Source organism: Synchiropus splendidus, chromosome 1 (assembly GCF_027744825.2).
Source record: "Synchiropus splendidus isolate RoL2022-P1 chromosome 1, RoL_Sspl_1.0, whole genome shotgun sequence".
NCBI classification, from domain to species: Eukaryota; Metazoa; Chordata; class Actinopteri; order Syngnathiformes; family Callionymidae; genus Synchiropus; species Synchiropus splendidus.
Window position 1 is genome coordinate 47,510,135 of NC_071334.1, and position 21,437 is coordinate 47,531,571.

The 21,437-nt window shown below is 47.0% G+C and overlaps 1 protein-coding gene across 12 annotated transcripts in view; it reads right to left on the reverse strand.

Annotated features, from left to right (window-relative positions):
* Nucleotides 1-21,437, reverse strand: part of cdk5rap2 (CDK5 regulatory subunit associated protein 2) — a 30,447-nt gene that overhangs the window by 382 nt on the left and 8,628 nt on the right. For 5 of the 12 annotated variants that reach the window (XM_053858606.1, XM_053858634.1, XM_053858644.1 and 2 more), the window contains 44 exons: nt 20,842-21,008; nt 20,628-20,775; nt 20,500-20,553; nt 17,617-17,730; nt 17,429-17,548; nt 17,259-17,351; nt 16,869-17,087; nt 16,639-16,809; nt 16,439-16,549; nt 16,066-16,203; nt 15,822-16,001; nt 15,557-15,751; nt 15,150-15,341; nt 14,903-15,032; nt 14,694-14,833; nt 14,506-14,622; nt 14,304-14,432; nt 13,987-14,099; nt 13,772-13,911; nt 11,717-11,848; nt 11,528-11,637; nt 11,179-11,286; nt 10,727-10,783; nt 10,327-10,505; nt 9,815-10,118; nt 8,422-9,733; nt 7,275-7,382; nt 6,849-6,997; nt 6,438-6,706; nt 6,142-6,374; nt 6,015-6,066; nt 4,173-4,339; nt 3,413-3,664; nt 3,149-3,274; nt 2,661-2,768; nt 2,399-2,588; nt 1,682-1,803; nt 1,411-1,614; nt 1,267-1,353; nt 979-1,208; nt 761-916; nt 557-701; nt 446-492; nt 311-365 (listed from right to left, as the gene is read on the reverse strand). In XM_053858606.1, coding sequence (XP_053714581.1) covers nt 311-365; nt 446-492; nt 557-701; nt 761-916; nt 979-1,208; nt 1,267-1,353; nt 1,411-1,614; nt 1,682-1,803; nt 2,399-2,588; nt 2,661-2,768; nt 3,149-3,274; nt 3,413-3,664; nt 4,173-4,339; nt 6,015-6,066; nt 6,142-6,374; nt 6,438-6,706; nt 6,849-6,997; nt 7,275-7,382; nt 8,422-9,733; nt 9,815-10,118; nt 10,327-10,505; nt 10,727-10,783; nt 11,179-11,286; nt 11,528-11,637; nt 11,717-11,848; nt 13,772-13,911; nt 13,987-14,099; nt 14,304-14,432; nt 14,506-14,622; nt 14,694-14,833; nt 14,903-15,032; nt 15,150-15,341; nt 15,557-15,751; nt 15,822-16,001; nt 16,066-16,203; nt 16,439-16,549; nt 16,639-16,809; nt 16,869-17,087; nt 17,259-17,351; nt 17,429-17,548; nt 17,617-17,730; nt 20,500-20,553; nt 20,628-20,775; nt 20,842-21,008 — 7,573 coding nt within the window. Of the gene's footprint in view, nt 1-310; nt 366-445; nt 493-556; nt 702-760; nt 917-978; nt 1,209-1,266; nt 1,354-1,410; nt 1,615-1,681; nt 1,804-2,398; nt 2,589-2,660; nt 2,769-3,148; nt 3,275-3,412; nt 3,665-4,172; nt 4,340-6,014; nt 6,067-6,141; nt 6,375-6,437; nt 6,707-6,848; nt 6,998-7,274; nt 7,383-8,421; nt 9,734-9,814; nt 10,119-10,326; nt 10,506-10,726; nt 10,784-11,178; nt 11,287-11,527; nt 11,638-11,716; nt 11,849-13,771; nt 13,912-13,986; nt 14,100-14,303; nt 14,433-14,505; nt 14,623-14,693; nt 14,834-14,902; nt 15,033-15,149; nt 15,342-15,556; nt 15,752-15,821; nt 16,002-16,065; nt 16,204-16,438; nt 16,550-16,638; nt 16,810-16,868; nt 17,088-17,258; nt 17,352-17,428; nt 17,549-17,616; nt 17,731-17,795; nt 19,436-20,499; nt 20,554-20,627; nt 20,776-20,841; nt 21,009-21,437 lie in introns of those variants that run through there. The other 7 variants (XM_053858615.1, XM_053858580.1, XM_053858571.1 and 4 more) reach the window with 7 other exon arrangements.

A 21,437-nucleotide genomic window follows, 5' to 3' on the forward strand; every position in this document is an offset into this window, starting at 1 on the left:
CATCGAGGCCGGCACACGCTGTCTCGTGTTTCTGAAACACACTGAACCTGAGATGTTCCAGCGCCAGAGAGGAGTCGCAATCTCTCATGACACTAACTCTCAGAGCAGACAGGGGGATCGTCTCTTTAGAGCAACACCTGGACTAGTTGGGGCCTCCATGAGCACATGCACAAACATGCCACCTCTCCTGACCAGTGTCTCCTGCACACGCCCATGCAGTCACTACACTATCACTCCGAGGAGCATCTTATTGGTCATTCCGTGCCGTCAGACACATGCACTGGGACCTTCATGCATGGACCTCACTGACCTCGCTCTGAAGTGTCAGTCGGGCCTCTGGGGCCGACCAGCGCACAGAAGTTAGTCTAGCGTGGTTTGACATAAGAAGACACAGGTGAGCGACTGATCTCACAGCTGGTGCGGACCAGCTGCTGTGGCGACTCACCTCCAGGTTTCCCCGGGCCTTCTTCAGCACTCCGTGCGTGAGGGACACTGCAGGGCGAGAAGATGGTGAGATGTTGTGTGGAGAGTGTGGACTGTCCCTTGAGAGACGTACGCTGGTCGATGATGACTCGCTCCATCCCCTCCTTCAGCTGGTTGGTGGTCCGCAGACGTTTGACGGCACCGCTCAGCATCTTCTCCTGCTGCGACAGCCGGCTCTTCAGCCTGGAGATCTCCTCCATCAGCTGCTGGTCCTGCTGCTGCAGATTAGCGTGTTAGGATGGAGGTGATGAGATGAGCGCCAGAGGGTGTCGCAGACCTGCTGGTTGTTGTTGCTGCTGCCATCTCCTGCCGAGTGACCAGCCGGTAGAGAAACTCTCCAGACCAGTTTGAGGAGCCGAGAAGCTTCTCCGAGAACCTGCTGCATGGAGCTGACGCTGCTGGAGAAGCCCTTCACCTGCTGCTGCTCCACAGCCTGATGAGAGACAGCTGTTACTGAACTGTTGTCCCACTCCAGGCTTCTGAAGGTGGACGTACCTTCTGCTCGCTGCTCTGCCGCCCCAGCGTGTGAAGCTGCGTCCCCATGCTGCGCGACAGCTTCCGGCCCTCTGAGATCTGCTTGCGGAGAGCGTTGAAGTCTTCGATCAGCGCTAGCACGTGCCGCCCGTTGCGATCGGCCCACATCCTGTGACCTGGCACCAGGCGGTAGGGGGCGTCACTGAGGCCGTCGCCAGAGCTGCTGCTGAGGCTGGAGCGAGAGTCCAGGTCTGGTGGGACAAGGCACGGCGTCAGCAGGAGGATGGACCACAAGCTACACGTCCTCACCTCTGACGTCGTACTCCTGATGGTTCTGACTCGTGACAGCGTGACTGAGGTCGTGACCCTCTTGTACCGGAGACCTCCCCCCCTCATCTGAAAGACACGCGCGGTGAGTGTCCGGCTCCGATGTGCCTGGGCCTCGAGTCCCACCTGGTGACAGCAGGTAGTTGATGTTGATGGTGTCGGAGCGAGCGGTGCCTCTCAGCAGCTGCTCCTCCAGCTTCTGTCTCAGAGCCGTGTTGGTCTGGATGCTTCTCTCCAGCTGCAGGCGCAGTCGTCGGATCTCAGACAGCAGCTCGCTCAGGTCCACTGGGCCGGCAGCCAGAACGCTCTCTGGAGCTGCGCCGCTGGCCTCTGATCCGCACAGGGAGACACGTATGATGGATCCGCTCGGCCATCTGACGGTACCACATCTCTCTACCTCTGTGCTTCTGAGCCTCGCCCTTCATCTTCTCAAACACCTGTAGTTCCACCCGCAGAGACTGCAGGAGGCGCTGAGAGTCGGTCAGCTGCTGCCGCTGGAGCTTCACCTCCACCTGCAACCTGGAGAACCCAAAGGCAAGTCATGTGACCATGGAACAAACCAGAGAGCCACGACGGCCGTCTCCGTCAGGTGTTTGAGAAGCAAAGTCAAGGCTTCATTCCATAAGCTTCGTCTTAAGAGGGAAGTTACGGGACTATAGTGACGCTGGTGCAACAACAGGAGGAAAAGGGAGAGGAGATGTGATCCCACCACAGACTGGACAGAAGGTTTTGGGTTTCAGGCTCAGTGGTGGACAACAGGTCAGGAAACATCATCCTCGATTCAGAGACGCTAATGGTGCGGAGCCAGTTGCCAGGGCCTCGGCACCTGTGTGGGCTTGTTTATGCTGCCTCTTGGGGACCAATTCCTGACAACATACTATCCTTGTGGGGACCTTTTGCCGGTCCCCACAGGTCCAAACCATAACTAGGTCATTATAATTGGGTTTCAGTTTGGTTCAGAGTCCTGGTTAAGGTGAGCCATTTGTTTTGGATGGTGAGGTTTAAGGTGCGAGGCTGGGGAAAGGGTTATGGCAATGAGAAACCTCCCAATGTCAGGGAGACAGCAATACGAGCATGTGTGTGTGTGTGTGTGTGTGTGTGTGTGTGTGCGTACCTGCTGAGCTCCTGGGTGCTGCAGTGGAGAGAGTCCCGAAGCTGAGTGTTCTCCTGGGAGCTGATCTCCAGCCGCTCCTGCAGCTGCTGCCTCTCCTGCCTCAGAGCATCACACTCCGCTCGGCTCTGCTCCAGCTTGGAGGTTCGCCGAGTCAGCGTGTCGCGCAGCTTGTCGACCTCCCGCTGTTTATCTGAGGACACACCAACGTGAGGCGGCTTGCTGAGTCTTCCAGTGTGTGGCTGTGGGTGTGTGCGCTGCTCACCTCTGGAGACCTGGTGCATCTGCTCCTTCAGGGACTGGTTCTGGTCCCACAGCAGTCGCAGCTCGCTGGCCAGCTTCTCCTCGCTGCCGTGGATGAAGATGTTGGTGGCTGCAGGCGAGTCACATGCAAAGATCAAAAGTGTTGGGTCATTTCTCGTCAGCTCTCGGGGTCACGAGACAGGACACGACTGCGACCTGTCTCCAAGTCTCAGTCAGTGACTCTATGCTGGACAGGAAACCTCTGGAGCCATAAGTGGACCGGACTTGCTCACACTGTTGACCAGGTGTGACTCGAGCCTCAACAAACTGATGTGACTGAGCACCAACACCAGCCGAGTGATGCTTGCAGAGAGAGTTGAATGACGATTTCAACTGGTGTGGAATTGTGTTAAGGATCTTCAAGGGTTAGTTGACCATCTGTGGTGGAAATGTTTTACCTTGACCAAAAGTCAGTGTCATGGCTCTGTGCTGCAGAGCGAGTGTTTGTACCTGAGTCCTTCTCCACCTCAGCGAGTCTCTTCTCCAGCTGCTCCCTCAGTCGGTCGTTGGTGCAGATGCTCTCCTCCAGACGCTGACGCAGCGCTCGGATCTCCTGCAGGTGCTCGGCCAACAGATCTGACACACAAACATCCAGTCAGAGAAAACAGCCACCGTTGTTGAGGTCCACTCTCAGAACACCTGGCAGAGCTGCTGTTGGGACATGACTGACTGACAGACTTCAGTGCTCTTCAGAGACAAAGTCAAGGGTCAAACCTGCACTGATGGACTGAGGCGATGCATCTGTGTGCACGCTAATGTTCCCGGCGTCATGGGGTTCTCCGCTCTGAGACTGGTCCAGGCCCTGCTGCTGGCGGTTCTGGGCCATGATAGAGCGGTGCAGGTCCAGTTCACAGCGCAGGGTGGCGTTGAGCTCCTCGCTGCTCCTCAGCCGCTCCTGCAGTCGCCCGTTCTCCCTCTGCAGCTGGACGTCGCCTGACTCCGCCCCTCCCTCCTGGTGTCGCCGTCCTGAGGAGACCGGTTGGACCCAAGAGTCAGAGTTGCGAGGAGAAATAGACAGAGTGGCTCCGCTGCCTCTGAGCTTTCACTGTCTGGGACGGAAGGAGGCGCAGCGCTGCTTGAACCCGATCACGCTGCTTAATAATGCAGACTGAAAGCCAACACTTCTCGTCCTGCCTGACGCCTGACTGCAGCTGAAAAGATGAGGGCAGGAAATGCGTGTCACCACAAGGACTCTGAGAGGCGCAGAGAAGCGGCCAAGAGTTGAGAATGGAGCCACAAAATGAACCAGGGTTCAGATTTCAGCACCTGCTTCATGGCTCGTACCTACACGCAGGAGAGGAGTTCAGAAGACAGAAGCCCTGGGGAACTTCCACCATCCACTCATGTCCTGAATGACGTCAGTTAGGTTTAAACAAGAGATCCAACCTTTTTTTCAGGTCAGGTTTTGTCAGGGACGTCCAGGAAGTGAACTCTCTGAACACTGAAACATCACAGGAGCGACTCGGGTACTTACGGGGAGCGTGGCGGTCTGATGCACTCGGGCTGCTGCGGCTGGAAGACGAGGTTCTGTCCGAGCACTGGTCCGAGTGGGAGCTGCGGTGGCTGCTGGGACTTTGACTTCTGACCTGGCTCTGCAGGCCCTGGATGAGTCGGTTCTTCTCCTGCAGCTCGACGGCCAGCCTGGCAGGAGGAACAGGACAGGTGAGGCTGGGGGACAAGGATGTGGCACCACGGAAGTGGAACACGCTACAGGCCGCGGCCGAGAGCTAGTGAGGAGAGGAAGAGTCCACTGCAAACGCCACGCTGGACAAATCCACTCACAGGTCCAGCTGCTGTCGGGCACACTCGGCCAAGGTCACATTCTGCTGGACCAGGAAGGCCACGTGCTGCTGCAGCAGCTCTCTGTCGCCCTCTAGCTCCACACGCAGGTTATCCAGCTCCTGCTGGATCCTGACCGTGCTGTCGGGAGGGCCGCTCCAGCCGTGGGCCGACCGGAGGGGCTCCACAACACTGAACGTTGAGGATAAACATTAATGTCTGAGCCACTTCAGGTGACGTTCAACACAGCGGGAAGAAAAGACCGGCAACAGCCATCCTTTACAGACGCCGAATCTATGTGTTTCAGGGACAGAAGCTGAAGTGGGGCTTATATGAGGTCAGAAGGGGGCGTTTGAAAGACATTTAAATTAATTTCACCATTAAACCAAGAATAATTCCAATACATAAAAGACAAACGCCCCAAAAGTTAAACACACAGAGGAATCCCACCGCCCCTGAACACACCAGCGTTCAGACTCAAGGACGTCAGGTCATATGGTTCCTATGACGATGGAAGTGAGAAGTCGGAGCTGGGAGTGACAGCATGTTCCAGTTATCCGAGTGGGAAAACAAGATAGTTACGTCCACAAAACGTCTCTATACGTACGCACTAACTTTGCAGCTAGGGAACCAGTCAGGTGCGGAGGAAACACACATTCACAGAATGAGTCTGTCTCTGTCAGCATATTTAACTGACTCAAACTTCCTGTTTAGGTCCAGGTGAACCACGTTGGATTTTGTACTCAAGAGTGGACAGAATTGTCCGACTTGGAAATCCTACATCGTAACCGACGTAAGTGGGAATTTCTACTGGCTGGCTGTAAGTCAGAGGACATTTTGTGCCTGAAAACATATGTTAAACACAAACATGATCACAGCTGGAATCGTTTCGGGGCCAGAATGGGCCATAAGGAATCGTATTAACATTAATAATGTGGATGGAATCATCTGTGTTTATTTGCACTGTCCTTCTGGTAACACATAAAAATCTTCAAACTTGCCGTGTATGTTTAGAAGAGTGTCAAAGCTCAGCGAATAAACAAGCAATTTCCCTTGATATGTTCCCACTACTGCCTGCTGCAGTCTGAAACATACTGACCCACTTCATGACAAAGTGACCCCTGTGACTGGGTGGACAGACAGACTAAATTAGGTCAGCAGCAGGAGGCAGACCAGCCTGGGGCCACTCAGCCAGAGGGAGGGGTGAGCAGTGTTTGACAGGGGTCGTGCGACAGCTATTACATTAGAAGACCATCATCTCACTTGGGAGCACATGACAAAACAAAAGAAATATTCAGGATTTCAGTAAGAAACAATCACTCATTCATGCGTCAAGTGACTGGACGTCACAGGAACGTTTCAAGTGATGTTCAGAGTCAGATAAGAGCAGGTTTAAATGATTCTCCAGTTTGTCTTCTTCATGCCACACTTGAGTTCAAACAAGTGCAAGACATTATTAAAACAAATGTTGATTTCATTTTGAACTTCATGTTAATAACAATGTCATTAGCTTGGTCTACAGAAGGTCAAGCTGTACCTGCGCGACAGTTCCAGTGCTGCCCTCTCTTGGTTGTCTGGATGAGAATCTCCTACAAGAGCCAGAGTCAGAACGGTCTGTCAGTGAACTGCTTCAGGTGCTCCATCATGACCAAGTCAGCTGTCACCTTTGTCCAGCCGTCCTTCAAGTCTGTCCAGGATGATCATGCTCTTGTCCAGCTGGCCCTTCACCACCTCCCCCATGTGGCGGTCCACCTCGCAGGCCTGCAGGAGCTCCTGGAAAGCTTTGCTCAGCTCCGGCAGCTGGCGGCGCAGCAGACACCCGAGCCGGCGGCTCTCCTTGATCTGCTGCCGGAGCTGTGAGAGCTCCCGGGCTTGAGACTGAACCAGAGAGTCCAACCTGCAGCAGAGGACACCATGAGTGGAGCTGCTCTCAGACTGAGATGAGTGCAGCCATCGAGACCTGGCAGGAGAGGTGGAGCGGCTGCGAGTCTGCTGCTCACTGAAGCTCCTGTTAGGAGACTTCTCCTGCTTAGTTCCAGATGTTTGACCATTCACTGCCTGGTTCTCCACCTCTTCTCTCAGCATGCTTTCTGGATTCCTGCTGCCTGCTAGGTGACATCTGCTCGGACTGAGATCACCAGACTTGTTTTCTCGATGGGCCTTCATCACCCTGGCTGAGTCCTCTGAAACCCCAGAGTCCTCATATACCTGAGGGCTTTTCAGACTGGCCTGGTCAACAGAAGACAGAACCATAATCAAACTGGCGATCCATTCTCTGGACACTTCAGTTTATACACAATACACAGGAGTAGCAGTCCAATCCTTCATGACTTTCAAACATCAGACAACTGAATTTCATGGGGGGCATTACCTTGGCTGAGCTGAGCGCAGGAGAACTTGGGTACGGAGTGCTGGATGAGGAATCCAGGTTTTCCGTTGAGGAGAAAGTCACCTGCTCCTGTTTCAACAGCGACGGCAGACTTGAATTACTGCAGCCTGGTTTGACGCCAACCTCCAGGTCTGGGTACACGTGAGCACAAGCAGAGTAAAACAGAAGGCAGGGAAGAGTTTCCAGTGAAGGTTCTGAGTCAGAAAAGGAGGGAAGTGTTAAGTGCCCAGAAAGTCATGCTTCAGTGCAGGAAAACCAAATAGTGTGCGGTTATAAGACCCAAACAGAAAGCACTGAGACCATGTTACGGTTCCACATGTCCACTCCACATGCAGAAGAATACACCACGTCAGAGATTAGTATCCAGTCAGCCGACAGACATGCTGCGTCTGTCCGGGGGCAGTCTACCTGTGCTACTGCTCTCCTCCCTATCGTTCTCACTCTTGCCACTGGTTTCGTAACCCAGGTCCTGAAAATCCACCTGCACGCTCTTGTCATCCTGCTCCAGCGTGGGCACTGGAGGCAATACATGTCATGTTAGGAAGAGGGTCTGGGCTGCACCCCAAACTCTCTTGTCGATTTACATAGACGAATAATAAAAAGAACAACTGAGTGCAACAAAGCTAGGCCTAACATTAACATATAAACATGTGCATCTTGAAAAAAACGCCCTTAATATCAGTGAAAATTGTCTGTCTGTCTGAGGCACCAACTCAAAACTGGTAAAGACATTCCAAAGGAAAAAAGATAATACTAAAACATCTGACTTAAAACAAGGAAAACAACCTTGTGCCTGTGCAAGAATCAATAGCAATCTCCCGCTTTCTCTTGTTTTTGGTTAAATACAGCTTGAAAACAGCTGTAAAACATACCATTCTGAATATACAGCAGTTTTGATTAATTACAGAGACAAAATATGATGAATTGACATGAACAGATTAGTATAAACGTTCTTCATGAACACCAGTGCACCAAATCAAGGGGCGCGACATTACACAATGCGATGTCATAACCAAAGCATCCATGATGTTGGAGTGTGCTGTTGGATGGAAAATGAAAGTTTAAAAAACTTCAGAATCAGGATAGAAGACCTTTGTGCTGCGGAGTTGACACATCATTCTGTTATCACACACTAAAATGTAACGAATCAAGATGAATTAATTGTAAAATCTCTTTTTGTATGAAGTACCACAGCATCTATTAACTAGGATTGAAAATGTGTAAATGTCTCCAAACAAGCTTCTTAAACATGCTTAGATTCTAGTTTTTCAATGTGGTATGACAATGGTTTCAAACCCTTCTCTAAGTACATTAAATTAATAGTTTGATAAAGTTGTTTGGCAAAAAAATGCAACTAATGACAAAAATGTGTTGTATAAATTGACACACATGATCATTTGAACAATGGTAAGCTACAGTCCGGACACACAAGGGCATTAAGCGCACTACAGTTTGACCCTAAGGTCAATGTAAGACTTGGAAAAAAGAGGTTGTCTTCAAAAATCATGAAATATGAATGACTGTTATCATGACTGTTAAGAAGGTATGCACTTACCCAAGTGTGGTGGGGCAGAGGCCTCGGCCATGTTACTCTGAGCTGAGGCCAGTCTCTCCTCCAGACTTTTACAGGCTTTTTTCTTTTCCCTTAGTGCCTTATGGAGTGTCTCCAGCTGCAGCTGGACACTGGGCGGGAGGCCTTTAGCTTCCACAGTGGTGGAGTGGGCATTGCCCTCTTCTCTACATATCCTCTCTTGTAATGAAACTTGCAGCTCAGAGATCTTCTGTGTATCGTCGCTGAAGCGCTTACACAGGACACAGAGGTTCTGATGTAGTGAAGGTTCTCCAAGTTTCTCAAGCTCTTGTCTCTCTTTCAAACTCATCTGGAGTTGGTCCAAGTGCTGCTGCAGGTCTGGATTGGTACCAGAAGTGTCCACAAGTGAAGTGACGGCAGACTCAGCTGACTCAAGACAGCGTGTCAGAACTTTGTTGATCCGTTTTAATGTTTTCATATCCGTTTCATCTTCACCTCGAATGTGCTCACCCAACCCTGTTTGTGTTTGCCTTGAACTGGTGCACAACCCTGTCCCACCATGTTGTGCTGTCTCATGTGCTGTCCTTAGTCCTTCCTGCAGCTCTGCACTCAGTCTGTTCTGCCCCAAAAGTGATGCTTGTAAGCTCCTGATGGAATCCTTGTTTCCTTCTCTTGTATTCTGATTGTTTGAAGAAGCATCATGTTGCTCCAATACAGTCTCGATTTTCAAACAAAGGTCTCTCACTTCTGGATGACTTTCCATGCGGTCCAGAGCTGAGAGGGCTTGCTTTGCAATATTCAGCAGATCCAAGTGCTGGGCAATGAGTTCCTCTTTGTCCTGCAAGGCTTTGTGGAGTTCTTCACATTTGCTTTGAAGGGAACCATCAGAAACAATGGCAGTGGGTTGTGATCCAAGCCCATTCTGGCTGTCCAAGGTGCAAGCAGTAAGGTAAGCGATGGTGTTTTTCTGAGCTTGTAGTTCTTCAGCATATCTGCAGTTGAGCTGCTCCTTCTCCTGCAGCTGAGCATGGAGGTCCTCCCTCTCCCCCAGCTGCTCCCTCAGATCCTGGATCAATGAGTCCTTCCCCTGGCAGTCCTGAAGCAGAAGCTCCAGCTGCGAAGAGGAGCCAGGATTGATCTGACATTGATCCTCTGCAGTGTCTGAACTGTGATCTGTCACCACTGAACTGATGCCTGGACTGTCATCTCTGCTCTGCTGGTATCGAGCATCAGGGTTTGTACTGAGAACTGAACTGTCCTCCTGATCGGGCCGTTGGTGTGGTGGTGTCAACACTCTCAGCCTCACTGGGACAGGCAGACGTGACTTGAATTCAGTCTACCAGAAGAATGAAAGCAACATGTATTCAACAAGAACAAAGGTAAAGATTAAAACACCTAAGATAAGAACAAGTCTCACCCGTGACTTGGATGCCTGCGGCTTCGCAACAGATTGCTGTTGGGCTTGTAGATTCTTCTTTTCTTCAGCTTTAACTTTTGTTCTCTTTTCAGATCTCGCTTTGGAGGTCTTCTGTCCCCTCACTGCGGCTAGACTCTTAACCTTCTCCTGCATCATATCACTGCTTTTTCCCCACTCCGGCCGGCCGTCACTACTGCTGGCTGACACGTCCGCGCTCTCCTTCTCTTTGTGCTCAGAAGAGTTCTGCTCCTTCAGCAAACCTTGCAGCGCCGTGTTTTCTGATCGAAGTTTGAGCAGCTCCGCCCTGAGAGAACACATCATCTCATGAACTGCAGTTATAACTGTTGTTGGACACAACACAGGCAACTCTTTCTACAGTCAGGGTATAAAACAAAAAAAACACTAAAAAGTGGCAGAAATTATAAGATCTAATCTTCTCTCCGTTCCCTTTTGATTCCCTAAATACTTTGAAATTGAAGAGTTGTATGTGTGATCTTACAATGAAAACCAACCTGAACAGTGACAGTGACGTCACACCAAAATCCGCCATCAAAGAATCCAGTTCCAGTATATCGGTCCTGTGCCTGGACTCTCCAGAGACCCAGGTGCTACAGCCAGAGTGAGCGTGCTCTCTACTCTGGCTGAGGCCGCTATCCACGCTCTCATCAGTCAGCACCTTATCGGAGACGGTCTGACAAAATACAAGTGGATGATGTGAGAGAAGTACAAGAAGTTCAAGTCACTCATTATATTCATGTATGATGAAGCACACCAGTTTCAAAGGCAAAAATCACAGATTAACAATTAACTGGCTGTAACTTTATGAATCTAACACCCATGTATACACTTAAATGTACAACTTATAACTTCTCATTTGAAATTGAAAAAAAAAAGTGGTCTTGAACATCATACCTGCCGCGGTTTATTGTCCTGGTGGCTGGTTCTGGGGACCAACGGCTCCTCTAGATGCTAGAGTAATGGGATGGGAGGCGAGTATGACAAACATGACTCGATAAAAGAAAACCGAATGAGGAAACAGAATCCAGAACACACTGCACAACAACAGCAGAATGGCATGATGTGTCTAATGTGGTGTGGCGAAGGTCATTTCACACAGAGATAAGAGACAAACACAAGGACAGGTTAGGAAAGGTGAAGGACGGAGGAAGAGGAGCTTCTCTACTACAGAGCTGAGGCACACTTGTTAGAGAAATACAACCAAAGAGACAATAGCAGGAAAAGAAGATTAAAGGTCAAGATAAGGTCGGAGAGGAACTACCAACAATGAATGCTTTATTACATGTTCCACTAAAAGTTATCTAAATGGCGACACATGTTACAGAGAGTTCAATATTCCCACTAACCTCATAGGTCTGGTTTTCTTTTCCTATGTGATGGTCATGGGACGGTTGGTTCTGATGATCATTATTTGAGGACTGGAGTCGTATGATGTTCTGTCTTAGTTCCAAAACCTGAACCAAAGTGGGGCTGAATTTAACATGTGCATGGACAGATTTTTGTGCTTTCAAATGATTCCACGCACAACTTCTATCATGTCACGTGTCACTCAGAAACTCAATAATTTGTTAAAACTGGAGGAATTCTTTTGAACTTTGCTCGTACATTTAATTTAAAAGTCAAAATCATATTAACACTCATGATAATAATGTTGGCACCACCACTTTGAGAATCTCACGAGCAGCACTTCTGTACCATTTTTTTAAGCTCCTGTGTAGACAGCGAAGACAAGCTGTCATCCAGGTCCTCCCCCAAACAAATGCTCATGTAGGACGTCTGATCACCAATGAAGCTCATTGAATCACCTAAAGAAAAAAAAGGAAATGGACTTGTGATGAAAGTCTTAGGTCATAAAAGAAATGTACTGACTCTATTCCTTAATACCGGTATCATTGGCTCCTCCAACTCCTCCATCCCGGTTCTGGATGGCTCCCAGGCGGGCCTGCAGGGAGGCGTTCCAGCGATGGGCGTCTTCCAGCTGATGCCTCAAACGCTCCAGCTCTTTAAGATCTGGACCTGAAAGTGACATCAGAAGGGACAGGGTGAATAAAAGAAACAATTGTAAATGACTGAGAATGAAGAGAGATGGACCAAAACAGGAAACTTATCAGGAAATATGTTGAGCCCATTTCCGCCAGGTAAAAAAAAAAAAAAACTTGGAGAAGCAAAAAATTATTATTATTATTATTTTTTTTTTTTTGCTTGGTGATTTTTCTTTTCTCCCACATTGCAAGAATGGGCTTCAAGTGGTGATTAAAAAAAAAGAGGTACTGTGGTGAAAAACGTACTCCCTATTAGTAAAACATTCATTACTGTCACTTGTATATTGATATTAATGTCAAATTACTCCAAACATTTGTGTGATAAACAAAATATAAAATATGTATGTAAATTTCACCTGAAATCCAGTGAATTGCAACCAGAAAACAAGAACAAGACTATCAACGAAAAGAAATGCACATTTCCGTGAAGGCATCGCAGATGCACAGAGCACAACTGTTGTCAACAGTTACGGTGATACAGACCACTTACATTGAAATGGATACCTAAGGTGAATAAAAATGCTTCATGTTAACATGTCTAGGGGAATTAAACACCTTGTTTCTATTCCTGGTGACCAGGAGCAGCAAGCTTTGCGCCCGAGGTGTGTTCAAGGAACACAGCATTTTATTCGCTTTGGCAGTTTTGGTATAATTATCTGGTGGCCATCGGGTGAAATCGATATCATTTTCCATAGTTTACAAATCACATAGATTTGTCGAGTGCTTTGACACCATTGACAATATGTAAGTAACAGCAATGAACAATTTTTCCCACAGCAACTGAATGCACCTTTTTTTTTTTTTTTTTTTGTCACCTGGTGGATCAGGCGCATGAAATGTGGAAGAAAAAAAAAAAGATTGCGTTCAAAAGCGGGTCTGATATAAAAACAACAGGCTGACATCATCAAATGGAAGATGGAACACGGATGGCGTGTGTGTGTGTGTGCACTTTGGATTGTTACAGCTGACCTATTTTCACACCTGACTCTACAGTCCACAGTCAACTGCTTTACAAACACCCTCACACACAGCCAATCAATACATATGTTTAGTGAAACATCCCACTACAACCCTGGACGATAGCAACATTAAATCTAGTGCTGTTTGATGACAAATTAAAACCGTTTGGCCGGATGTAATCTTCTTTGTGAAACCCATCTCTTAATGTCATTATATAATGGGATTCGTATGTGATTAATTCACGTGACAGATGGTTGGATTAGGACAGAATGTCTGTGTGACTGAAGAGACAAACAGAAACGTTTTAATAGCACATGCAGACAGCAAGCAAAGAGTGAGGAACAAAAAAGACAAACATGTATTCAGTAGCTTTATTAACAGGACAGACAAGTGGAGACAGGTCAGATGACTCAACATGCAGATGGAAATTTGATGATAGAAAGGGGGAACAAAAGGAACAGAGAAATGAGCAGTTGATGTTGGTGAGAGATGTGAACACAGGGAAAAGGAAAAAAAGCTGCGTTTGTGTTTCCACTGAGATCTGTTTCTCTTTCCAGGTCATCCAAGTAAAAAACTGGACAATTATGCTGTTTCAGTCAAAAAGTGTGTGATGCGGATTTGCTGCTTCAACTGCACAGACTTGTGTGCTACAATGGCACGTGAGGAAGAAAGAAAAGATGAGAAGTAACAAACATACAGCACGTTTGCTTCAAATCAATTATGATGCTTATGCACATTGAATCCCACAACTGGGCTGCTGCTTGACTGCAGTAGATTTGGACTGGATAAGAAAACAGGCGATTACCTAACCCGAGAACAGAACTGCAGATGATGAACTATAAAGAGTTTACTTCTGTGTGTGTCCAAGTATGCTTTAACATATTGACTTCCTGAAAACTGGCTTATTTTACATACAGCTAGAGTGAATGTACTGCACCTTCTCTGAGCTTCACTCTGTTTATCTCGTTCTCCAAGTCGTCCCTCAGTTCCTCATTAATCTTGATGCTCTCCTCCAGCTGCTGGCGCAGGAGTTGCACCGCTGTCAGCTCCAGCTGCAGTGTGTGGAGGCGCTGGACGCTGCAACACATTCAAAGAAGCAAAATAAAATTGCTGACAATTGTAGGTCAGAGCAGACTTACAGAGAATGCTCACCTGTCCTGCTCCTTCACCGCTCGGACCAGGTTGCTGTAGAGGTGCTGTTCTGCCCTCAGGGCTTTGTTCAGGGCAGCGTGTTCCTGTTGCAAGGCTATAAGGTTGGGTGAAGCCTGCGGGATAGAAAAATGACATTCATTTTCATTTCATTTTTTATCATCTAGGGGTCAGACAGATCCTGAAGTTCTTCATTGCAAGAGTGTATTCACAAGCATTTCTCAATAATCTTTACTTTGTTTTGGCTGAAGTAGAATTCTATTAGGTTTTTTTGTCAATCAAAATAACTATCATTGGTATTAAGAATAACAAAGTCTTACATGTGCTTGGCTGTCTCCACCAATTGTGGTGTTCTCTCTCTGAGGTAGAGAACGAAGTGAACCTTCCTTGCTGCTGCCGGGGGCCTCCTCAATGATGTCCCCTCTCTGACCAAGGCGTTGATAGAGATCCTGCTCAGAGGCACAACATCTTCATTTGAGTAGAAGTTCAACAATGTTGTGAACTCTCATTTATGAATCTCACATTAATGATCTCATCCTTGGTCTTCAAAGTACCAGTCAGAGACTCAACATTGGCGGTATGGGCTTGATTTTGACCCTCCAGCTCAGACAGCAGTGACTGTAGCTCCGCCAAGGATATCTAAACAGGAAACACTGAATATCAAAATCACGAAAACACTTTTCTGACACGTTGTCACTGACTGATCAGACCTTCAGTTCACTCTCTCTCTTCAGCGCTTTATTAAGTTCCTCAGTTTTCTGCTCCAGCTCCGTCTTCAGAAGAACGACTGTCTTGTTTTGAAGAGATACATTCTGCACATGGTCGCCACTGATCCACCTGGACAGCTCAGCTGAAGTGCAAAGAAGAGATGAATATCTTTCAGAGATTTGCTTCAAGATATATTGTCTTCAGTTCTCACCTTCACTGTGCTCCAACCTCTCCTGCATGATCTGGATGGTCCGCCTCAACTCCAACACTTTCTCAGACTCATCCAGCTGTTTCATCTCTGCCAAATACTGGTCCCTCTCCTGGCCACACTCTAGAAGCTTCTGCAAAAATATTGAACCTAATTACTGAGGATTACCAACCTAGAGTGAAAGAGCAACCTCTCAGCCCCATTGAGCATGGTTCTCAGGTGAAACTCAGCTGACTGGGTTTGTACTCACATTGATGAGGCCGTCTTTTTCATTAAGCATGGCTTTCAGCTGTGCCGTTTCCAAACATCCCTCCTGAACTACATCAGAGTTTTGTCTCTCGGCTGCGAGGAGCCGTTGTTGTGTTTCAGACAGCTGTCTCCTCAAATCCTGGATCTCTAGCGAGCGTTCGGACAACATTCGGTTGTAGTGCTCCGCTGACTCCTTTAAATGTACAGAGGGATTGTTCAGGTAGTTTATCGCAAAACAAGACATGCATGCTAACAATTTCAAAATTTGGCTGTTTCTAAACAGGTCGTTACGTATACTCCATGTTAATATATTAAAAAAAACAGACTTGATAAAGTAAATGAAGATTTCTAAATAGTTTTAATTACTTTAGTTGGTTCTGTGCATTTTCTAGTAAAAATAAGAGACACCTTAAGCAGTTGGTCCTTGCTGCTAATCGTGGCCAGCAGGTCTTCCACAGCGCTCTCATTGTCAGAGACCAGCCTTTCTCTGGCCTTCACTGCCTCAGTCAACATGGCCTCTGTGACCTTTAACCTGTGGCCCATCTGCTCGGCCACGTCACGGGTTTGACTTTGCGTCTGGCTGAGCATTGATTCAGACAATTCCTGACAAATGTTGACAGAACAAGTCTTCAACCATTCATATTTATCAAAATTCCCTGTGTGAACCACAAACCTCCAGATCTTTTGTCTTTCCATTCAGCGATTGTTGCAACTGGCTGATGATGGAATCTTTCTCTCTCAGGGCTCTGTTCAGGTTCTCTTCTACATCGTGCTTGGCCCTTTGCAGGTTTTTCAGTGTGTTTGTGAGGTGCTGCAGCTCCACATCCTTCTCCTTGATCATGCTGTCAAAGCTCTGACAGAAGAGAGTAGTAAGTAGTAAGTACGTGTTTTGCTGATATCAATAAAAGTTGACTCACATTGATCGTTTCCTCGTTGTGCGACAGAATGTTATTGAGACGCTCGAGATCTCGTTCTTTTTCTCGGAGGGAGAGCTGGAGCTGATGAATTTCGTTGTCTTTCTCCTCAACGGCGGCAAACTTTTCATCCAGCGCTTCCTGGAACAGAAAGGAATACATTGTTGACCAATGACCCTCTGACTTGTTTCTCCATATGAATCATAAGATCGCCTTGGAGATTCAAGGAAGCAGTATCTTAAAAAAACATCTTCCAGACAACACACATCGTCCAGAGAGGTATTTTAATCTGTGTTAACATCAAAATATGTTTAAGGAATGTCTTTAATCACTGCTTTTTTCTATGTTGTACTGTCTTCACAATGAGAACACCCACCTCCAGGGCTTTCTCCTTCTCCTTCAGCCTTTGTCGCAGCTTGGAGATTATGTTATCATTTCCAGCAGGGCTTTTGCTTTTCTCGAAGTCCTGCACCATGTTGATGTACTCCTGGTGACCACAGACAGAAAGAGGGCACCAGTGTTTCAAAATATGAAAAACACACAGCTTTCAATTCTGTCTGTACAGGTTGTGGTTACCTGGAGCTGCTGCTCTTTCTCAGCCAAGGTGGCTGTAAGCCGCTGAATGGTCACCTCATGGGCCTGTACTTTTCTTTTAGTTTGGTCCAACAGCTCCTGGTAATGAAACTCCAGAGAAGACTCCCTCTCCCCGATCTCACTGCTCAGCTTCTTCAGCTGATTGTTCAAATCCTGAGGACAAAACGATACCGGTTGTAGAAACAGCTTACATTGCACCACGGAAATCTTACATTCACAGCCTTGTCTCCCTTCTTCTTCTGTTGCAGCAAGTCCTCCAGTTCCTCCTCGAGCTGCTCCTTTGCCTGTTGCATGTCTGATAGCTCCTGCTCCCTCCTGTCCAGGGCACGCTGCAGCTTTTGGGCTTCCAGCACCTTGGAGTGGTGATCCCCTTGAAGCTGGGCCAGCTCTGTTTGTGTTGCCATGAGCAAATTTTGGTGCTCCTCCACTCCCTGAAGGAAACCCAAATATATTTGTCTTTACAAAGAAGCAAATCCACCACCACGTATCCCTGTTACAACTTTGAAAGATATAAAACACTATCACACTCATTTTGATGCCTCTGGTATTAAAAAAAGAAAGCCGGTATGGGAAAAGGAAAGGTGTTCATCAGCATTGCTTGCCTGGTATTTCTGAAGTTGGGCTTTGTGGGCCGACTCCCTTGCTTTGGTCAGAGCATCATCCCGGTCTTCAATCTCATGACATAACTCTGCCATCTACATGAAAAAAAGACAAAGGTTCAAGCCTAGAAGACAGCAAGAGCGCAGAAGCACATGACTTGAATGCGTCTTACCTCTTTTTCCTTTTCTCGGAGGACCTGAGTGAGACCCTGGATTGTTTTGTCTCGCTTCAAAGCGTTCTTCTTCTCAGAGTTCAGCTCATTCTCCTTTTCTTCCAACCTCCCAGACAGATTCTGCTCACATTAGGTACTACATTAGAATCCAAACAGATCAAGGAGCAAAATAGTCTATTTGAAGTTACCTTCTGTGTCTCCTCAAGTGTTCTGGTCAGGTCCTCAACGGTGCGTTTCGTCTGGTTCAGCTCTTCATTCAACATCTTATTCACCATTTCTAAGTGATGAAAATCACTTTGCTTCTGAAAAGACAGAAAACATGACATTACAAATCCTCCTCACACTTTGAGGTTGCTGCTTCGACTACCTCCAATTTAACAGTGGCATATTGGTCATCAAATTCCTCTGACAGGTCATGCAGATGTTTCAGTTCTGCCTCTTCAGACCTGCGTTTGTTCCAAAGGTTCAGCTGACCAGCAGCAAACTCTTTCAAAACTGGAATACGGCTTCCAGGAGGGGCAGACAGTCGCTGCTTGGAGATGCAGTGCAGGATCTGGACCAAGTCAGAGAGCACTGAAGGCTGAGTCGAGGAACGTCGGAGCAGCGATCTGGCAAGAGCTTTACCTCCTGGGTCCCGAGTGGCACCATATCGAGTTGATAACACCTTAGCATCCCTGATTATCAGTTTGGGTGAACGACCTTGAGGCGATTCACAGGTTAGGTCTCTATTTAGAGACTGAAGTGATGTAGAGCGACCTTTGAGTCCATGTCTTGGCAATGTGCCCCTACGATGTACAAGATCAAGGTACAGGCTTTGTGAACGGTGACGTGAGCCGTGGAGGCCGAAGCTTTTCAGAGAGGAATCGAAGCCTGCATATGAACCAGACCTGCTTCCCTTTAAGCCTGGACGTCCTATCAAAACCCCTTTGCCAGCAATTCTGTCCAGGCTTACACACCGTCTCATTCGACCCTTGCTATGGCTATCAGTTTCACTGAAACACGGTTCATCCAAACCCAGCTCATCCAGACTGCCCATCACTGAGGACCGGAGAAAACCCTTCGGCCGCGTGGACTCTGCTGCACTCCTCATCAATCTTGGGTTGTTTTTGTGGTAGACATGGATGATGCACTGAATCAAACGTTCTTTCTCTGCTTGTAGCTTCTGAATCATATTACTGTGTTCATCCTGCAACTGACGGATGTTGACGTCACACTGGACCACCTTCTCCAACTGGAACACGCACTTCCCGCAGAGGAACTCCCCACGACCGTCACGAGTTACCTCACAGCCAAGCACATGTGACAGAATGACTTGTAGCTTCCGCTTTGCAGATGAGCTGAAAATCCAGCGACAGTGACTCCCCACCAGACGACCGCCGCAGACACGACATGGATCCTTCATGGTTCCGTCGATCCTCACACCATTCCCACAAGCTCCTTAGAGGCACGCTTCCTTAACCGTATCCTGTTTGCCAATATTCGCAGCGCAATCTATCATTTTCACCCACTGCGTCACAGAGAAAACTACTGAAGAGAATGAATGATTATAGAGCACTGTAAGCCTTAAGCCTTTAATAATCCCAGCTCCCGCCTATCGTCCACTCTCCCCCTCCCATTCCATCAGATCAAATCCTTGAGTACAGATGCCGTAATGTCTGTGATAGCTTTTGCCAAACCATCAGCGGAAAACATCCGCTGCAAACTGCAAAATGTGTCAAAAGCTAATTCTACTTTGAGATTAGAGGAACTGAGTTCCCGTACTTCAGCCAATCATGAAGAGTCAGGACATTTGATGAAGACATCATGAAGCCCATTAATAAGTATAAATAGAAAAATACCCAATATAGATGCCTGCACTTCATCACAACACAACGATACTAAACTGTAAAAGCACTCTATTTTTATCAACGCTGGCAGCCATGAATAAGTGAACTTTCTCCAGACCGACTGGTAATCCAGTCTTAACTGTGACCTGAGAGAAGGCGCCAGAAGCAGATAAGTATGCAAGCAGCTCCACAGCACACTATCACCTCAACATCTGACATGTTTCATGAGGATGGAGTGAAGTGGATTCATCATCTGATCCAACTCAAAAACAGAATATTAACAACAAATTACAACAAACCTCTTGAACAGAAAAGCCTGGATGGAAAGCAACAGCACAACAGTGGAGGTCAGTTCTCACAACACAGCTGTCATAAAGAATATGATTTTGTCAAACATGACAGGATCCGCAGCTTGTAAATTACAGCGTTGTTAAAACAGTCACAATGGAACTAATGTCTAAAATGCGCAAGATACCACCGGCAGCATTTTAAGTAAACACAGTCTGTTCTTAAAAGTGTATGGACTGAACAGAAGCATCTAAACGCAGCAAGAGAAAGCTGGAATAGACTGGTAGACTAAATGAACGCAGAGGCACCAATAATAAAGGAACACACCCATCTGTTCGTGAAAAAGCTTCCATTCGGGCCAACAAGGCTTGTGTGTTTTTACCTCCAGGATGAGCGCTAATTCCCCAAAAACATTCAACTACGGCAGGGAAGCAATTATCATGATCCCCAGAGGTGGAAACATGCAGACAAATCAATCTGCATGTTTATGCAGCTTGGTGTTTCACTACGAGTAGGAGACAAATCTACAACCCAGTGTCCAGTCCCCGGAGCCGCCGTTAGAACATTGTTAAACACATAAAAGCAAAAAGCTGTGTAAAACTGAAGAACCACTCCCCTTAAACAAAGGCAAAGAAAATGAAAACAGCAGGAGGGCTGGAAGAGCAAGGAAGTTGTGAAAAGCAAGTCAGCACTATGAGGGTCTACTGGGCAATTCGGGTGTTGTAAAGTAATATATTTAAACCTAATGTTTGAAGAATAATTTCAGAAGAGAAATGTTTTATTTTACTTATAACCATATGCGACAGCCATGGCTGAATTATTTGTTTACACATTTTAAGCACAAATTTGGACTCATATTTGGAGATGGTAGATGGACACAATGCGATGATCAATGAGTATAAAAGGAAGGACAGAAGTTCACAATGTGAAGACCATGAATACTTGAATGGTACTGACCTGAAGCGCTGGTTGAATGGCTTCCCTTTCTCTTCTCAATGTGTCCCTTAATTCCTGAAAACAGGATCAAAACTAGATTAAAAAGATCTTCTTTTTTTTCAATTCATGTCTAACAATGAAAGTCGTACCTCAAGTTCCTGATCCTTCTTGGTGATAAGCTCTGACAGCTGTTGCAGACCAATTGATGGTGGAGCCCCCATCCCCTGCACTCCACTGTTCTTCTCTTGGATCAGTGCGTCCTGATTCTTTAAAGTGATTTTTAGCTGCTCGATATAACTAGAGAGGGAGGATACCTGAACATGAGCACCATCTTTGTTACATACATTTCAGTCTCATCCATACTTGTCTTTCTCCTGCAGAGCCAGCTGCAGGTCCAGGACAGGATTTTGGTGGATGGAGCCAGGCAGACGCAGGACTTGGAGCTCCTTCTCCATATTGATATTTTTCAGCTTTTCCTGCTCAGCAATAGCTGCCATCTTCTCGACCTCATCATTCGCAGCACGTAAGCCCTGATGAAATGTTTAACAAGAACAATTAAGACATTACCCTAAAATGCTAATAGTCACGAATTATGATATAAAGGTAGTTTGGGGGTCACAATGTAGCCTCTTTCCAAGCAGCGTTTTGTTATCATAAACATTTTCTGAGGCCAACAAAACGAATAATCTTCAAAGCCCGTGGTCACTTCAAACAGATGTTGAGGCCTAATGATCACTGCTGCTGGAGTAACGTGTTGTTTTTATCCACATCCACTGGCAATTGGTTTCACCTGAGACACAGCTATAAAGTGAGACTCTCAATTAAGAAACACAAGCCTCATTTGTGTCCAACACACGTTAGTTACTGCTATTTTGTTGTTTCTGAGTGTGTCTACCCAGTATAGCTATACATGTGAGGATGAATTCTTGGAAACACAAATGGGGGCATGTTTGCCATAT